The sequence below is a fragment of the Alligator mississippiensis genome, chromosome 10, assembly GCF_030867095.1.
Source record: "Alligator mississippiensis isolate rAllMis1 chromosome 10, rAllMis1, whole genome shotgun sequence".
Lineage (NCBI taxonomy): Eukaryota > Metazoa > Chordata > Crocodylia > Alligatoridae > Alligator > Alligator mississippiensis.
This window is the reverse complement of record NC_081833.1, coordinates 72,746,104-72,759,269: the sequence shown is the minus strand read 5'-3', so window position 1 is coordinate 72,759,269 and position 13,166 is coordinate 72,746,104. Positions and strand designations below refer to the sequence as shown.

Below are 13,166 nucleotides of genomic sequence, written 5' to 3'. Positions count from 1 at the left end.
CTCATTTGAGACCTGAGCGTTGGAACAAATGGCCAATGAAAAGTCTGCGACAGGATATTTATGAATGCTTTAAATTATATCATCATAGTAATGGTAATGTTATATTGAATGATGACAGCACCTCTACTTCGAATGTGGTTCAACACGCTGAGCGCTGGCTGCTGCTCCAGCAAAAGAAATTTGTCTTGTTACAAATTCCGCGGCATCATCAATTGTCAAAGTACCTAATGGCTTCATTAGCACTGATATATAGTTCACTTGTGAAATTCAGTCAGAGCAACAGGGTTGAATAAGGCAACAGAAAGTACACTGAAAATGCAAATAAGCAAAATCAACTTTTTTTCCAAAAGGTTGGGCGCTATCCAGGATTATTATTTTTTTCATGGGAAAAACAGAATTTCTTGGAAATTAAATGTCACTAGCACTAAGAAGGGTGGCCATATTCCAGCCCACAGACCGGCCAAGAAAATATGCTATGGGCCAAATCTTCATCTGGCATAAACTGACCTCCTTGGAATGAAGCTGCTTTACGCCCGCTAAAGAGCTAGTCCAATAAATCTGCAGAGGAAGGTTTTCAGTACTTCGAGAAAAACAGTATTTTATTGTACTAACAAAACAGCAGATTAAAGGATACATAGCAGAAAAGAGAACTCCCCCCCATCCAAAAATCAAAGCCCAGTGCAATGGCCTTAAAAGAAGCTGTACGGTTAGGAGGCAGATGAAAGAACATGTAAGTTCAGCATGATGTCATGGCTGTTTATGCGGGAAAATCGCTCTTTATCATACACCAGACACATAATGACTTTCTAAGGCTCCCACCGGACTGATGGTCTGACTTGGTAATAAATGTTGACAAGTTTTATATAAAACTGTATATCACTTTCAATTCCCACTGTAGCCATTTGAATCTGTGATTAATAACCTCGCAAATCTTATCTGTTTGAAAATAAGAGAAGCTGCGCTTGTTTCCTTCAGATTAGGGTTCAGGGCTTAACAACAGGAAAATAGCTTGCTGAGATCACCATGGTTTTCACGGCACATAAAATATGTGCCCCCCCCCCCCCAATATATATAAAATAAAAAGACGTTAAACATTCATATCACAAAGCAAATAAGATACTTCGTGAGTCGTGCTAATATTGATTCATGAAGTCTGTAACCAAACAATCGCTTTGTAGCTGACAGAATAACTGTGAACGGAGAGATAGGCATTTGTATTTTTAAATTAAAATGCTAATTGGCCGATAAGATGTACCACTAAAAATAATACTCAGACTTGAATTCCTCGGCGGTTTGTCAAAATGAAACGAGAATGCTTTGGATAAGAAGGACAGAGCACAAGTAGGACAGGGCTTCAGATTCCAGTTCCACGTTTGGACTGTGCTATGGCCAGAATCCAAGCCTATACTCAGGGAAAAAAATACATCACTAGGGACAGTGTCTGAGTTGTCTTTAAAAAAATACCCAGCATCCCCCTGATTTTACTGTGAGGTCTCTTACTGGTTCACAGACCACGGGGGGCCTGGGAACTAGGGACAAAAAGCACAAAGCGAAAAAACCCACCCCGATGGAAGAGCTGAGCAGAGCAGAGGAGAGCAGCTTTCTCTAACTTTGAGCTCATATGTGGCAAGGAAAAATATCATAATTAATAAACACAATTGTTTCCCTGGTTGATCTCCATACTTGGAGGCTGGTGCACAAAACTCTGGCCGCTGGAAAATCAGGTGATTATTCCCAAATTAGTTTTTCAGTCTGTTTAACATGGATTCACCGGTGAAGAAGTTCCTCCAACAAAAATAAAAAGGATATATCTGTTGATTGGCTGCTCTGTGCTACACTATAACTTTTTTCCCATTTAGTTTTGCTTTGCAAACTATGTCAAGTCATATAGACGTTGTGGCCAGAACAAGGATCATTAAATTATCTAGTCTGATCTTTTGGGGCCCTTGTACACGTTATGCCTCTCCTGTTACCACGTTCCACTTCTCCTGTTACCACGTTACAAAAATCGCCATTAAGCTAGCTAAACTAAGAAAAGAAAATTAAACCGCAAACATTTTTAGAGGATAAATGCCGATGACGTGGACAAGCGACCTTGGATAACATATATCACAGCAAAATCCTTCTGTTACTCTTGCAGAGATCCCAACTCTGTTTTGCTTAAAGAAAGACATCAGGTCTTGAAATCAAATATATCAAAGACTTAAGAAGTTGCTGGTGGGTAAGAGCGTAGCAGGACAAATAGCTACTGAATGCTTACAGGTAAAAGCAGACAAATGCGGCTTCTGAACAGGAGTGACAGGGTTTTCTGTCACTCCATTTTTCATAAGTGACAGAAAAGTCAGAGTAGAGGAATCCATGGGCCAAGAGTCATGTCCACCAGGTCCAGAAGAAGATGCAAGAAACATGGTAGAGATGGTTATGGAGCAATTGGTCCCAGGGAAACCCCCACCTGCAATATTTACAGATTGAAAAGGAAGGATTTTATCCTTGCCAAAACTCTTGGTTACTTTTTTAAAAACCTTACTGATGTGGTTCTGGATAGTCCTGTTAGGGTTGTAAATGGTCCTTTGCTCTGAATCTTCTAACTAAGGGGTGGGCCGCTCACTGAGTTTTGGCAAGCCATCGAGGGCCGCATGACAGGCAGCTGGGGCAGATAAATATTAATTTTCTAAATTTTTAGGGGCCCCGCAGGCCAGACAGAATGACCTGGTGGGCCGCATCTGGCCCACGGGCCACATTTTGCCCACCCCTGGTCTAACTGCTGTTATATCTTGTGGCAAGGAGGTCCACAGGCTAATTCCAAATTGTGTAGAAAAGTATTTCCTATGATCCATTTAAAATTTGCCGTGTTTGAGTTTCCTTCACTTTCTCTTCTGCCTTTGCTTTAACTTTTACTTGTTGAACTATTTGAAGCAAACAATTTACTCAACTGAATTTAGCTCCCTTCTTCTCTATATGAAGACTTCGTTGAATGGGTATAACATCTACGGTTTTTTTTCCCCCTTCATTTACAAATTTTCAATGAGCAGTTTAGAAGGCCATTTTTATGCAAAAGGCCATCTATACAATGGTGACTGGTAGTCATGATTTGTTACTTAGTATTTTTGGCACAGGAATGGACATGTTGCATTTTTCTGTACCCTAACTAGATAACCTAAACTTTAGGTCAACAGAAACAGATGGGAATTTATTTATAGCCATTTATAAAAAGATGAACAAATCTATAGTGCAAATATTAAGTGTTACCCCCCTTCTTCCCCACTGGCAAAATGTTCAAAAGAGCCCTGCTGCAGACAGCTTTGCAGATTGGTGCTAGTATTCATATAACGTATACCCTCCATGAAGTTTTACTCCTCAAGTTTCTGCACTGTTCCTTTAAATCCATCCAATATCACTTTGTCTCCTGAAAAATGAATCCATGATTAAATTAAAGGGAGTTAATATTTTTTCTTAACAGAAAGCTTTGACAGAAACAATAATAGACTTTGTCATAAAATTAAACCCACAAAAATTGGGTTTTTTGTTGGGAAAAACAGAAACACTTTTTTTTTTAAATAACAAACGAGCATAACCCTGTAAAAATAATGACTGCATACTTATTGCTATAGCTCTCACTTCTCTGGCTTGTCCAAGCTACGCTTGGTGTTGGGCTAGACGCATTAGTTTTACGCCACCTTACTGTTTCCTGAAAGTATCTGGCTTCATCCCCAGTACAAAACAGAGCATTAAAGGGCAATGTGTCTTGTGACAGATGACAACCAGATTTAGTCATATGGGCTAAGTACAGTCCAAAAGCCTGAGGCTGAATCAATTCAGTCTTTGCAGGTTAGTCTAAGCTGGGTAGATTGAACCGATAAGCAAGTGAACAGACATTCACTTTTGATTTTGGAAATGAAGCCTGCAGTGGCCCCCAGAAGCTGGGGGGCGCTAGAGCATGCCTTTCTGCTCATGTGGAGCAGACAGCTTGGGCCAAGGCTGGTCTACCCACCATGCGAGGTGGGGGAGGGGGTGTGTGGGGAAGGTGCAAAGCATCCTGGGATGCTGGGGGGCTAATTAACCCAGTGAGTTAATTTGAATATGGAGGGGATTTGGGACAGAAGTTCAATAAATTGGTTCAACCTAAATCAGTTAAGTCTGATACTACATCCATCCTGGTTTATCTTAACCTGATTTCAGCCATTTTGAAGTGGTTTACGTGCACTGAACTTCTGTTGAGTTACAGATTTGAACTGATGAGTTATACTGGTTTGTGTAAGACATCTGTCCCAATCCATGAAGCTACATTCTACCTAGCTTCCTTTTTCCCTGGTTGAGACTACTACGCTATATGGGGAATAAAAGCTGGGGCCCATATGAGGCATAACCTGTCACAGAATTTGTCCCATAAAGGAAATCCTCCATTGCCTGGATTCATCAGGTTAGCATTCATGTTGTATCAAAAAGCTATATTGCAGCAATGAATCTGGCCTATGAAACTCTACACTCCTTCTTTCATTAAACATGCTCCAGCAAGGCTTCCAGATACTGTCTCCTCTACGTAAGAGTGGGACTGTTTGGGATATAACATTTGAACCGGTTTTGAGAACCACTGTCGAACTACGAGTAAAATGGCTTTTTGGGTCAAAATGCAAATTTCCACAAGAAAAGGTCATTGTTAGGATTTGAAGGATTTTTTTAGGATTTTGTTCAACAAATAGCTAGTAAAAGAAGTTTATAGTCTAATGTATATTAATTTCAAGTTTTGGTTTTTAATGAAAAAAGCCCCCAATTTTTTCCACAAAAAAAAAAGTTCTTTTTTTCCTTTGAAAGTTTTCCAAAAAAAGTCATTATTGGCCAGCTCTGTTCACTGGTTATAAATGGAAACAGTATTTCTTTGTAGACCGTAACAATTCTATTGTTGTCAAACAAGAAAAAGTGTTAAGGAAAGAATATATAAACCAACCTGACTTAAACCAGATGGTTGCTCCTTTGCATTTCATAATACAAGGCAGGCCATACTCCCTTGCGATTATACCACCTGCAATAGAGTAAAGAGTGTTCTCTTCTAGATGCCATATTCTGTTAACAAGATATTAATAATGCCATAATGTGCCCATGAATTAAAATAATGTTGACAGCCAATGACACTTTGAAATAGGAATAATCTATCATGAAAGGAAACAAGGAAAAGCAGAGACTCCATGTGAATATTATTTTCTGATTGCCACTCAGGCCGATCCAAAATGCACAATGTGAAGCACAACTCAAAAGGAACATATGTAATCAGTTAAAGTATCAGAGAGGGTCTTAGAAATGATATATTTTAATTAATACACAGATGGAGAGGAAAGAAATGTGTTTGTCCACAAGAGGTCTCCAGAGTCTTTTAAATCTACTGTGTGTTCAAGCGAGTGTCTGCTGCCTTTCAGACTAACATGACTAACTCATGTCATGTGAGAGATGATTTATGCCCAGCCTCTGCTAAATCAGTTGTCCATGTACCTTTTACAGCAAAGGACAGTGAAGCCATTGCAAACAGTGCCACAGTTATATTCCCTCCCAGTAAAGAGGTGAATGCCCTAAAAACCGTTCACTCTGATTGCCCACATGTTTAAGGGAACATGAAGTAATGCAAAAATTATTGACAAATCTTCCCTTATATTCAAAAGCGAATGCTGATTTCTCAACTTTTTGCATCCACTTTCTGTAAACGTTACACACTCACACTCACTAATACAAAAACCCAGAGACAACACACTGGTGCACCCAGTGTGGAAGCAAATGGCAGCTGTCAAATCTGCAATTAGCTCCAGGGGTTGTTGGGACTGGGATGCCACGTGACAGACATGCCAGAGATTTTGCTTACTTACGATTCCCAGCTCGAGTGCTACCCACAGCACAACAATTGTTTGCTGAATGAATTTGCAAACACCAGCAGATCATGGATGCACTTGAGTGTTGCAATCTGCCCTCAAAAAGTCCACAGACCGAAAATAAAGGAAGGGTATTTATTGGTCGTATTGTTGGCTCCGAATTATGTGCCAATCCTGAAGTCATGCCTACCATGTGATAGTATGCCTCCAATTTCAGTGACTAATCCTCCCAGTAAAGGAAAGTAATATGTCCAGCCGACCTCTGGGATTGCCACAATTAAAATATCTCCTTGCTGAATACTGCTGGCTTCTGCCACACTCTTCAATACCCGGGCCGTTCCTTTAGCCACTCCTTGACTAATGATTATGCCTGAGGCCAAAGCAGAAGATATAATGTTATGCAAACAGTATAGTGATTGCAACAAGCCTGCAAGGACTGCTAACTCTTGTTGGGTATAGCTCATTGTATCCTTACCACTGAGTACGGTCTCAGTTGTTAGGTCTGCAACCTCCTTGAAACGTAAAGGAACTGGTCTGCCCATAGCCACCTCTGGGAATTGTAACAGATTCTGTTGATCTAATATCCTTTTCCTCCTGTTAGCCCTGGGGACCAGAGAGGAAAAAAAGCAGCACTAAAGGTCAGAAGTGCCAAATGGAGAAACACTCGGTAAAAAGTACCGGGCTGGGTGATCTCATGAATATCACGCACGCAGGGAGTTTCTGATGGGCATGAGAATTCAACATAAAACACCTTTACGTTTCACCTGAGGATTATATCCAGAGGTCTGTGCTGTAAGATTTCTCCAACCTCGGCGTGCGTTAGGAAGAACAGCAAGTCCTCATCTGGCAAAAAACCCTAAGAGGAATGACAAAGACTACTGGAAATACAGTGATCAAAGGGACAAACTGGACATGTCTACATGAGACGCTTGCTGCAGAATTGCCTAATTTGCTCCACAGTACATACCTCGGTGTCTAAACGTGTGGCTCTGTTAAGTTGCAGGAACCTATTACACTCTGCAGCAGGGCGGTGCTTGTATTTACAAGTACTACCCACTCTGCTGCAGAGTTGTTTTGTGCACAGCAGTGCACGTGTAAATGCTGACGGGGCTGGCTGGGGCACGAGGGTGCTTCTGTGCAGGGGCTGTCTGCTGATTAGCCCTGCACTGGAGCACCCTCATGCCCCAGCCAGCCCCACAGTGGCACAATGAGCCAGGTCAGAGCAGCTTCAGGCTGGCACGCTGACCCCCTGCGCCCCTGCCAGACACGACTGCTTCAACCTGGATCAACGTCCTGTAGTCCTGGGTGCACATTCAAACAGTGTGCTTGGGGGCAATAAACTCTGGCACCATATAGGCCAGAGTCTATTGCAGCAAATTAATTGCATGTGTTGACACAGCCACTGGCAAGTACGTTAAGAGTATAAACCTGCTTCTGTTGAAACAATTTACACTGGGGATGTCAAAAAAGGGGGTCTTAGCTCTTCTCAAATTCCCAAGCAGAAGTGGAAATTCAAGGCGGTTACCTTATCTTAACAGCAGCTAGATTAGTTCCACAGCTCATGCCGTACGAAGTAGGAGGCGCATGCAAACAGCATAAAGTGGGAAAAAGACCGTTCTCTTTCATTACACGGGGAAGAATTATTAAGCAGGTTGTCATGAGACTTTTGTTGAGATTTTCAAAAGAGCCCAGCAGTAGCCGAACCCTGTTTCCACTGAAGTCGCTGCTAAAACTCCCAGTGATGTCAATAAAAGCAGTGGTAGCCCAGCACAGAACTGCTGACAATTCTGGCTATACTTTTTAGGCTTTTGAACCGTGTCCCTTTAATATTTAACTTGCATTTAGATAGAGGAATGAGGGCTGTCAAATTTAGCTACTGTAAATTTAACGAGAGATCAAATAATAACTAACCTCTTTCACCATCTGCCTGGCCAGGTCCCAGTAGGCTGTCTTGAATAAAGCATAAACCTTCCTGGCTAAAGTCTTTGAATATTCTCGCTTGGAAATCCCAACTCTTGCTTTCCTTACCAAAAGGGGAAGTATGATCCTGATATATGGAGAGACAAAAGTTAATATGCTTCAATGCTTGCTTAAAACAAATGAACATATTTGCATAATTCCAGGAGGGAGGTTTACCATTATTGCAAACTAAAAATTAACAGGGAACACTCAGCAAGCGGTGGCCTTCATCCAACTGTAGGACTTTGCTGGGACTTAGGGACCCCGTGAGAGTGACATCCACTTTCCCTATTACTGGCCCTCCTTATTGGTATCTGACACTACTAGGCCATAATAGACACTGATTTGCCTAACAGCCCTAAAAACTTGTCCAGTTTATTTGAAATAATTTCCTGGATCCTACTCCATCTGGATGGATAGGCAATTACCTTGGCCAGGGGATTATGTAAAAGGAAGATTTGCTGCAAATAATGTAAAGAGAGGGCTCACTGTAGCTTCACGGGGTACAGTAGGGGTGGGGACGGACTATCAGAAAAACCATAGGGAAATATGTACATGCAAGGAGGAAAGCGCACCAGTAGGAGCTGTGTGTGTCCCATTCATCTTAAGTCTGGTTCTTATTAAACAGCAATGCTTTCCCCGCGAGACCATGTGGTCTTGATGACAAATAGTTTACCAGTGTACATCTACTTCTGACTTGACTAAGTAACAGCACTTAAGGAATCTTTGTTATTTTCTACAGCTATTTGGCTCTAGAAAACAAGTTGTCCAGCATTGAAGTTCTTAGAGGGCACGTCTACATGTTCATTAATGCACCATAATTAAGGCGCATTAAGTTAACACCTGTCGTGGCAGGTACTAAACTTAATGACAGGTACTAACTTAATGCGCCATCACCAGCACTATGTGTATTGCATAGGTGAACATTTTTTCACCTTTGCCCATCACGCTAATATGCAGTCAAATTAGTCTTCTGTGCATTAAATGCCTTGTGTTGATGCACCCAGAAAGGATCAGATTAGAGAGTTGTAAGCATTTCTACTCCAGAAGATGCACAGAGCATTCTTGTGTCATACAAATAATATCGTTCCTATTTTAATTAAACTATTTTACGTCTGAGTTGTAAACGGGCTATTAGAGCGCTGGCTTACTTTCTTAACCCAGTGATTGGGATTTTTACAGCAGCAATGGCTTCTTCTACTGATGTTTGGGTTTTCTTCTTGGAAATGTGATTAGACGCCACAGCTCTTTGAATAAGTGGAATCAGTTGGGTGGGATCATCAGCCCAAGGCTTGCTCCTCAACTCCGCCTATAACAAACAAATGTGTGATTTCATCGTCTGACTCTGGTTTAACCTATTTTAAATATGCCAGCTGCGTTCAGCAAGGGTTCCTATGGGTGACTGATGGACGAAGTCAAAGATGGACTGTTCTCCTTTTCAAGGCTGCTTTACAAATGTCACTCGCTTCTTCAGTGGAAACATATCAGGGTCTGAGTGGCTATGAACAGTGAGTAGGTAGATGCATCATAATCATTCAAAGGTCAACTGATCGGTTGACTACAGGCCACATTTTCTGTGATTTCACCTGTGGCAATTCTGTGATAGTCACAATGGTCAAATTATGCCATTGAACTTATTTCAAGTCCAATCAAGTCAGTCCTGAGGCCACTGCGATTACTGGGGCACCTTAGATGCTGTAAAAACCCTCCTCCGGTCTACCCTCTGTTTGGATGCAGTCGTTGTAGACCCAGGCCTCAAACTGATTCGGTATGAGATTAGTTGGGTTGCTTTGCATCATTGGTGATTCTTCGGGCAAAGGATCTGGTGGTGCCCATCTCCTCTCCAGGTATGGATGGCCATTGACTCACAGGGAGCTCATCTGCCCTTTGACAGGTCTTATTTTTAGTCCTTCTTGGTGTCCACACATCTCCTCACCCAGGCTAGCCCAGATAGGGGAGCCAGTTTAGTCACCAACAACCTAACCATGAAACAGGTTGTTCTGGTTTACATGGTACCAGATAGCAGACCAAGAGAGGTCTGGTCTAGCATATTTGCCCATCATCAATTCCTTGAACAAATCCACCAGCACTACTGCTCTCCCAAGTACGCATTACACCTTGCTCTGAACAAAAGGGAAGTTTGTGAGCCCTCATATATTTATTCAAATTTTGCACTTACTTCTCCAAAGCTGAAGAAACCATGTCTTTTCAGAAAGCTCTGAAACGCCTTTCCAGCTTCCCCGCTGTCAGCTGAAAGCAGCCATGACACTGCTGTCTGGGAAAGGAATTTTCTACATTAATTTTCTTCCCTGAATCACTGATTTACAATGTGCTTGTGCACTAATGTGTCAGAAGCAGTTGGCACCATATTAATGAATGAGGTCTATGATGAACTTGGTGGGATGGTCTGTTTTTTCCCAGCTCTGTTTGCTTGCTTGGTTTTAATTTCTCCAGTAGCCATACTGGTCCCATTACTATTTAGATGGCAAGCCTTTTGGGATGGGGATTATCTCTTTGTCCTGTGTTTGTACTGTGCCCACCACAAGAGGAGCTTGAGCCATAAATTGACTGGAGCCTCTAGGCCCCCCCACAATACGAACACAACTAATGATAATAATGTTCAGAAGGCATCTCAGGAACCAGAGTGGACTTAATTTCTTTGAGAATATGCCAAGTGCAGTATTAATCTGGTGTTTAGCCAGTTTTGCTCCTGAATTTCTTTGTGACCCTGGAAAAATGTTATTCATTTGGTGGGACAACTGATACCTCAAAGGAAGAAAGAGAACACCAGGTAGAGCAATTGTCTTCTGTGATATTCTCCTCACCTTCGCTCTGGGTAGTAGAGCTGGGGGGATATGGCAAAAGCATGTTCAATTGTGGAGTCAGTGTTAATGGAAATATTCATTTTTCTCAGGGTCCTTCAGCATATGTTTTGTGTGACTATTGGAGCAGTTCAGTTCCAATAGCACAAAGATTTTGGAACAGCAGACTCCAACATTAAATACATCTAATGGAAAATTATGTTTTAAAAGGGTAGGATGGACTCATTTGCCAGCTCTTTCAATCAGGGGACATGGTTAACCATGTATATTTTTATCGAACCCGATCACCAAAAGTTCTTGACTATCAAATATGCATAGAGACTTCACTTTCTAAAGACTGCAAGCTGCTTTCATGCACATTTTGCAGTATTTTACCTGTGAATCCATTTTTGCAAATTCTGCACTGTTTCCTTGGTCTCTAACAGCTTGGATTATCACCTGGAAAGAGAAAACAAGTAACTAAGGGGTGGCTATTTTCATTTTTTGTGTGTGTGTTCAGCTCACAGAAGGCCTCTTGGGTAGAAAACAGTACACTGGGTTATTTAGTGTCCATGACAATACACACACGCACACACACATGCATACTGTACACACACACTTGCTTAGAGGCAAATACTGACTATGGCAATTCAAAAAGTACTTTACACCAAATTGCAATGATTATCAGATCTACAACCTCAGTACTTGACCAAAGAGAGAAGTCCAGGAAAGAGATGGGTTTTAAATAATGAATGCCCCAGAGATCAACAAATTCAAGCTCTGTCAATCAAAGGGGAAGCAAGTTCAAGAGACCTGGGACTACACTAAGCATCAGTTGCTGACATCCAACCATGGAAACTGAAACCGAAACTCAAGCAATTGGCTGATCCCAGCTATCTTGACAGAACAGCAGACGTGAGGCAGTCTTTCTGCTAGCTAGCATCCAAACCAGCCATGGCTGTTAAAGGAAAAATCAGCTTTCTGAGCTCAAGCCAGATAGAGCCAGTGTAATGCCTTCCTTTAAGGTAGATGAACCGGTTCACTGAGTGCTGTTCGAATGGATTACCATGTAGTGCTAACCTAATCTAAAGAGCACAAAAGCAAGGAATACAGCTGAGAGAGATGTCCACAAACAGGATTCTCGGGATCCTAGTCCAAGCTCAATCCATTGCCTTTTCTGATGGATGCAAACTTGATAGTTACCCTCTAGACTTCAGAACAATTTGTGAAAATTGAGGGCCTGGCGCTATATAGCCAGAGGACTGTTAACTAAATGCCATGTTGATTTGGCTTAAAAGAATATGATCTGTTCTATGTTTTGTACCTGGCAACTCTGACCTATAAAATGAAAACTACAGCGAGTAATAGAAATTGCTGAGTAAAATGACTTGTTCAACATCACTGCCATTACTTCTGAAGAAATGGCCCCGTTTCTAGTGTCTTTGTGAGTTTAGAGAAGCCTGGGAAGGCACCTGGAATATGAAAGAGGCTCACCTCTACTGAATGAGGCAGCTCTGTAGACAAAGCATCCGGGCAGTTCTTGCAGAGCACAGCGATGGCCTCTGCGGTCAATTCTGGCACAGGAAAGAGGTTAATTCAGAGTGTATTCATGGACAAAGGGCTATGGGGAGTCTAAGTTTCCTAAAACCTACAAGTCTGCAGTTTCTACAGTGGCACTCAATACAGCGGTGGCCTTAGGGTTGTTGGGGCCCTAGGCAAGAGAGTCATTTGGGGCCTTTTAGAGGCATAAGTTGAAGAAAAAACAAAGTTTTGAATAAGTTGAAGAAAGAAAGAGGGGTTTTTTTTTAACATTGAGCTATATTCTAGGTTCATTGCATCTACTACAACACAAATTCCTCACAGGACATAAGCCAATAGCCAGTGTGGGGCCCCAGGTGGTCACCCAGTTTGCCCTATCCTAAGGCCGCTACTGCTCAATGGGTAATGGTGTGTCCATCTTCCCGGCTGGTTTCAATTCAAGGGCAAATTTCACCATGCTTTGTTCGCACTTTCTATGGATTTCTTACCAGCAAATCATTTAGGTTGAAATGCATACCGAATAGCAGGTTCGATACAGGACAAGAAATCCAGCTGGAGAACAGGTGTAAATCGCCTTGCAAAGGCCCAGCTTGCAAAGGACAGGGATATGTTATAGTTTCATTGGAAGGGACTGAATCTTTAGCTCAGGCTGTAACAGCTCCAGTTAGTAGTCTGGGAGGTCCATGCCCCAGTTGCTGGTATGGTGGCCAACAGGATGGCACCCAGCATATGAAGATGCAGTTGGCAAAGGTAAACCTTGTGCTCACTTTTGTGAAAACATAAAATCCACCTCTTACTGTTTTCTCCTTGAGACAAAGTGTCAATCAAATAGCTGGTCCACATGATCGAGGCTGAGGAGCTCATGACTGAAGTTAAATAAGCCTAGGAGAGAAACTTCCAGTTACAGACAAGCTTGCAACTTCCGGCTCATACCTGACATGGACGCTGTGCACTTTAGTCCTAAAGGTCATGCCTTTAAAAGGGTTCCATTAACCTTACTTCTCTGTCATTT

The 13,166-nt window shown here is 42.0% G+C and overlaps 1 protein-coding gene across 3 annotated transcripts in view; it reads right to left on the bottom strand.

The window, feature by feature from the left end:
• Positions 1–581: 581 nt before the first annotated feature.
• Positions 582–13,166, bottom strand: part of LOC102558510 (putative phosphoenolpyruvate synthase) — a 46,087-nt gene continuing 33,502 nt past the window's right edge. For 2 of the 3 annotated variants that reach the window (XM_019488241.2, XM_059713908.1), the window contains exons 26-36: positions 12,952–13,036; positions 12,110–12,189; positions 11,012–11,074; positions 9,994–10,089; positions 8,966–9,123; positions 7,767–7,902; positions 6,620–6,711; positions 6,331–6,458; positions 6,046–6,225; positions 4,946–5,020; positions 582–3,406 (exon numbers count right to left, since the gene is read on the bottom strand). In XM_019488241.2, coding sequence (XP_019343786.2) covers positions 3,351–3,406; positions 4,946–5,020; positions 6,046–6,225; positions 6,331–6,458; positions 6,620–6,711; positions 7,767–7,902; positions 8,966–9,123; positions 9,994–10,089; positions 11,012–11,074; positions 12,110–12,189; positions 12,952–13,036 — 1,149 coding nt within the window. In that variant the 3' untranslated portion in view covers positions 582–3,350. Of the gene's footprint in view, positions 3,407–4,945; positions 5,021–6,045; positions 6,226–6,330; positions 6,459–6,606; positions 6,712–7,766; positions 7,903–8,965; positions 9,124–9,993; positions 10,090–11,011; positions 11,075–12,109; positions 12,190–12,951; positions 13,037–13,166 lie in introns of those variants that run through there. The other variant, XM_059713909.1, reaches the window with a different exon arrangement.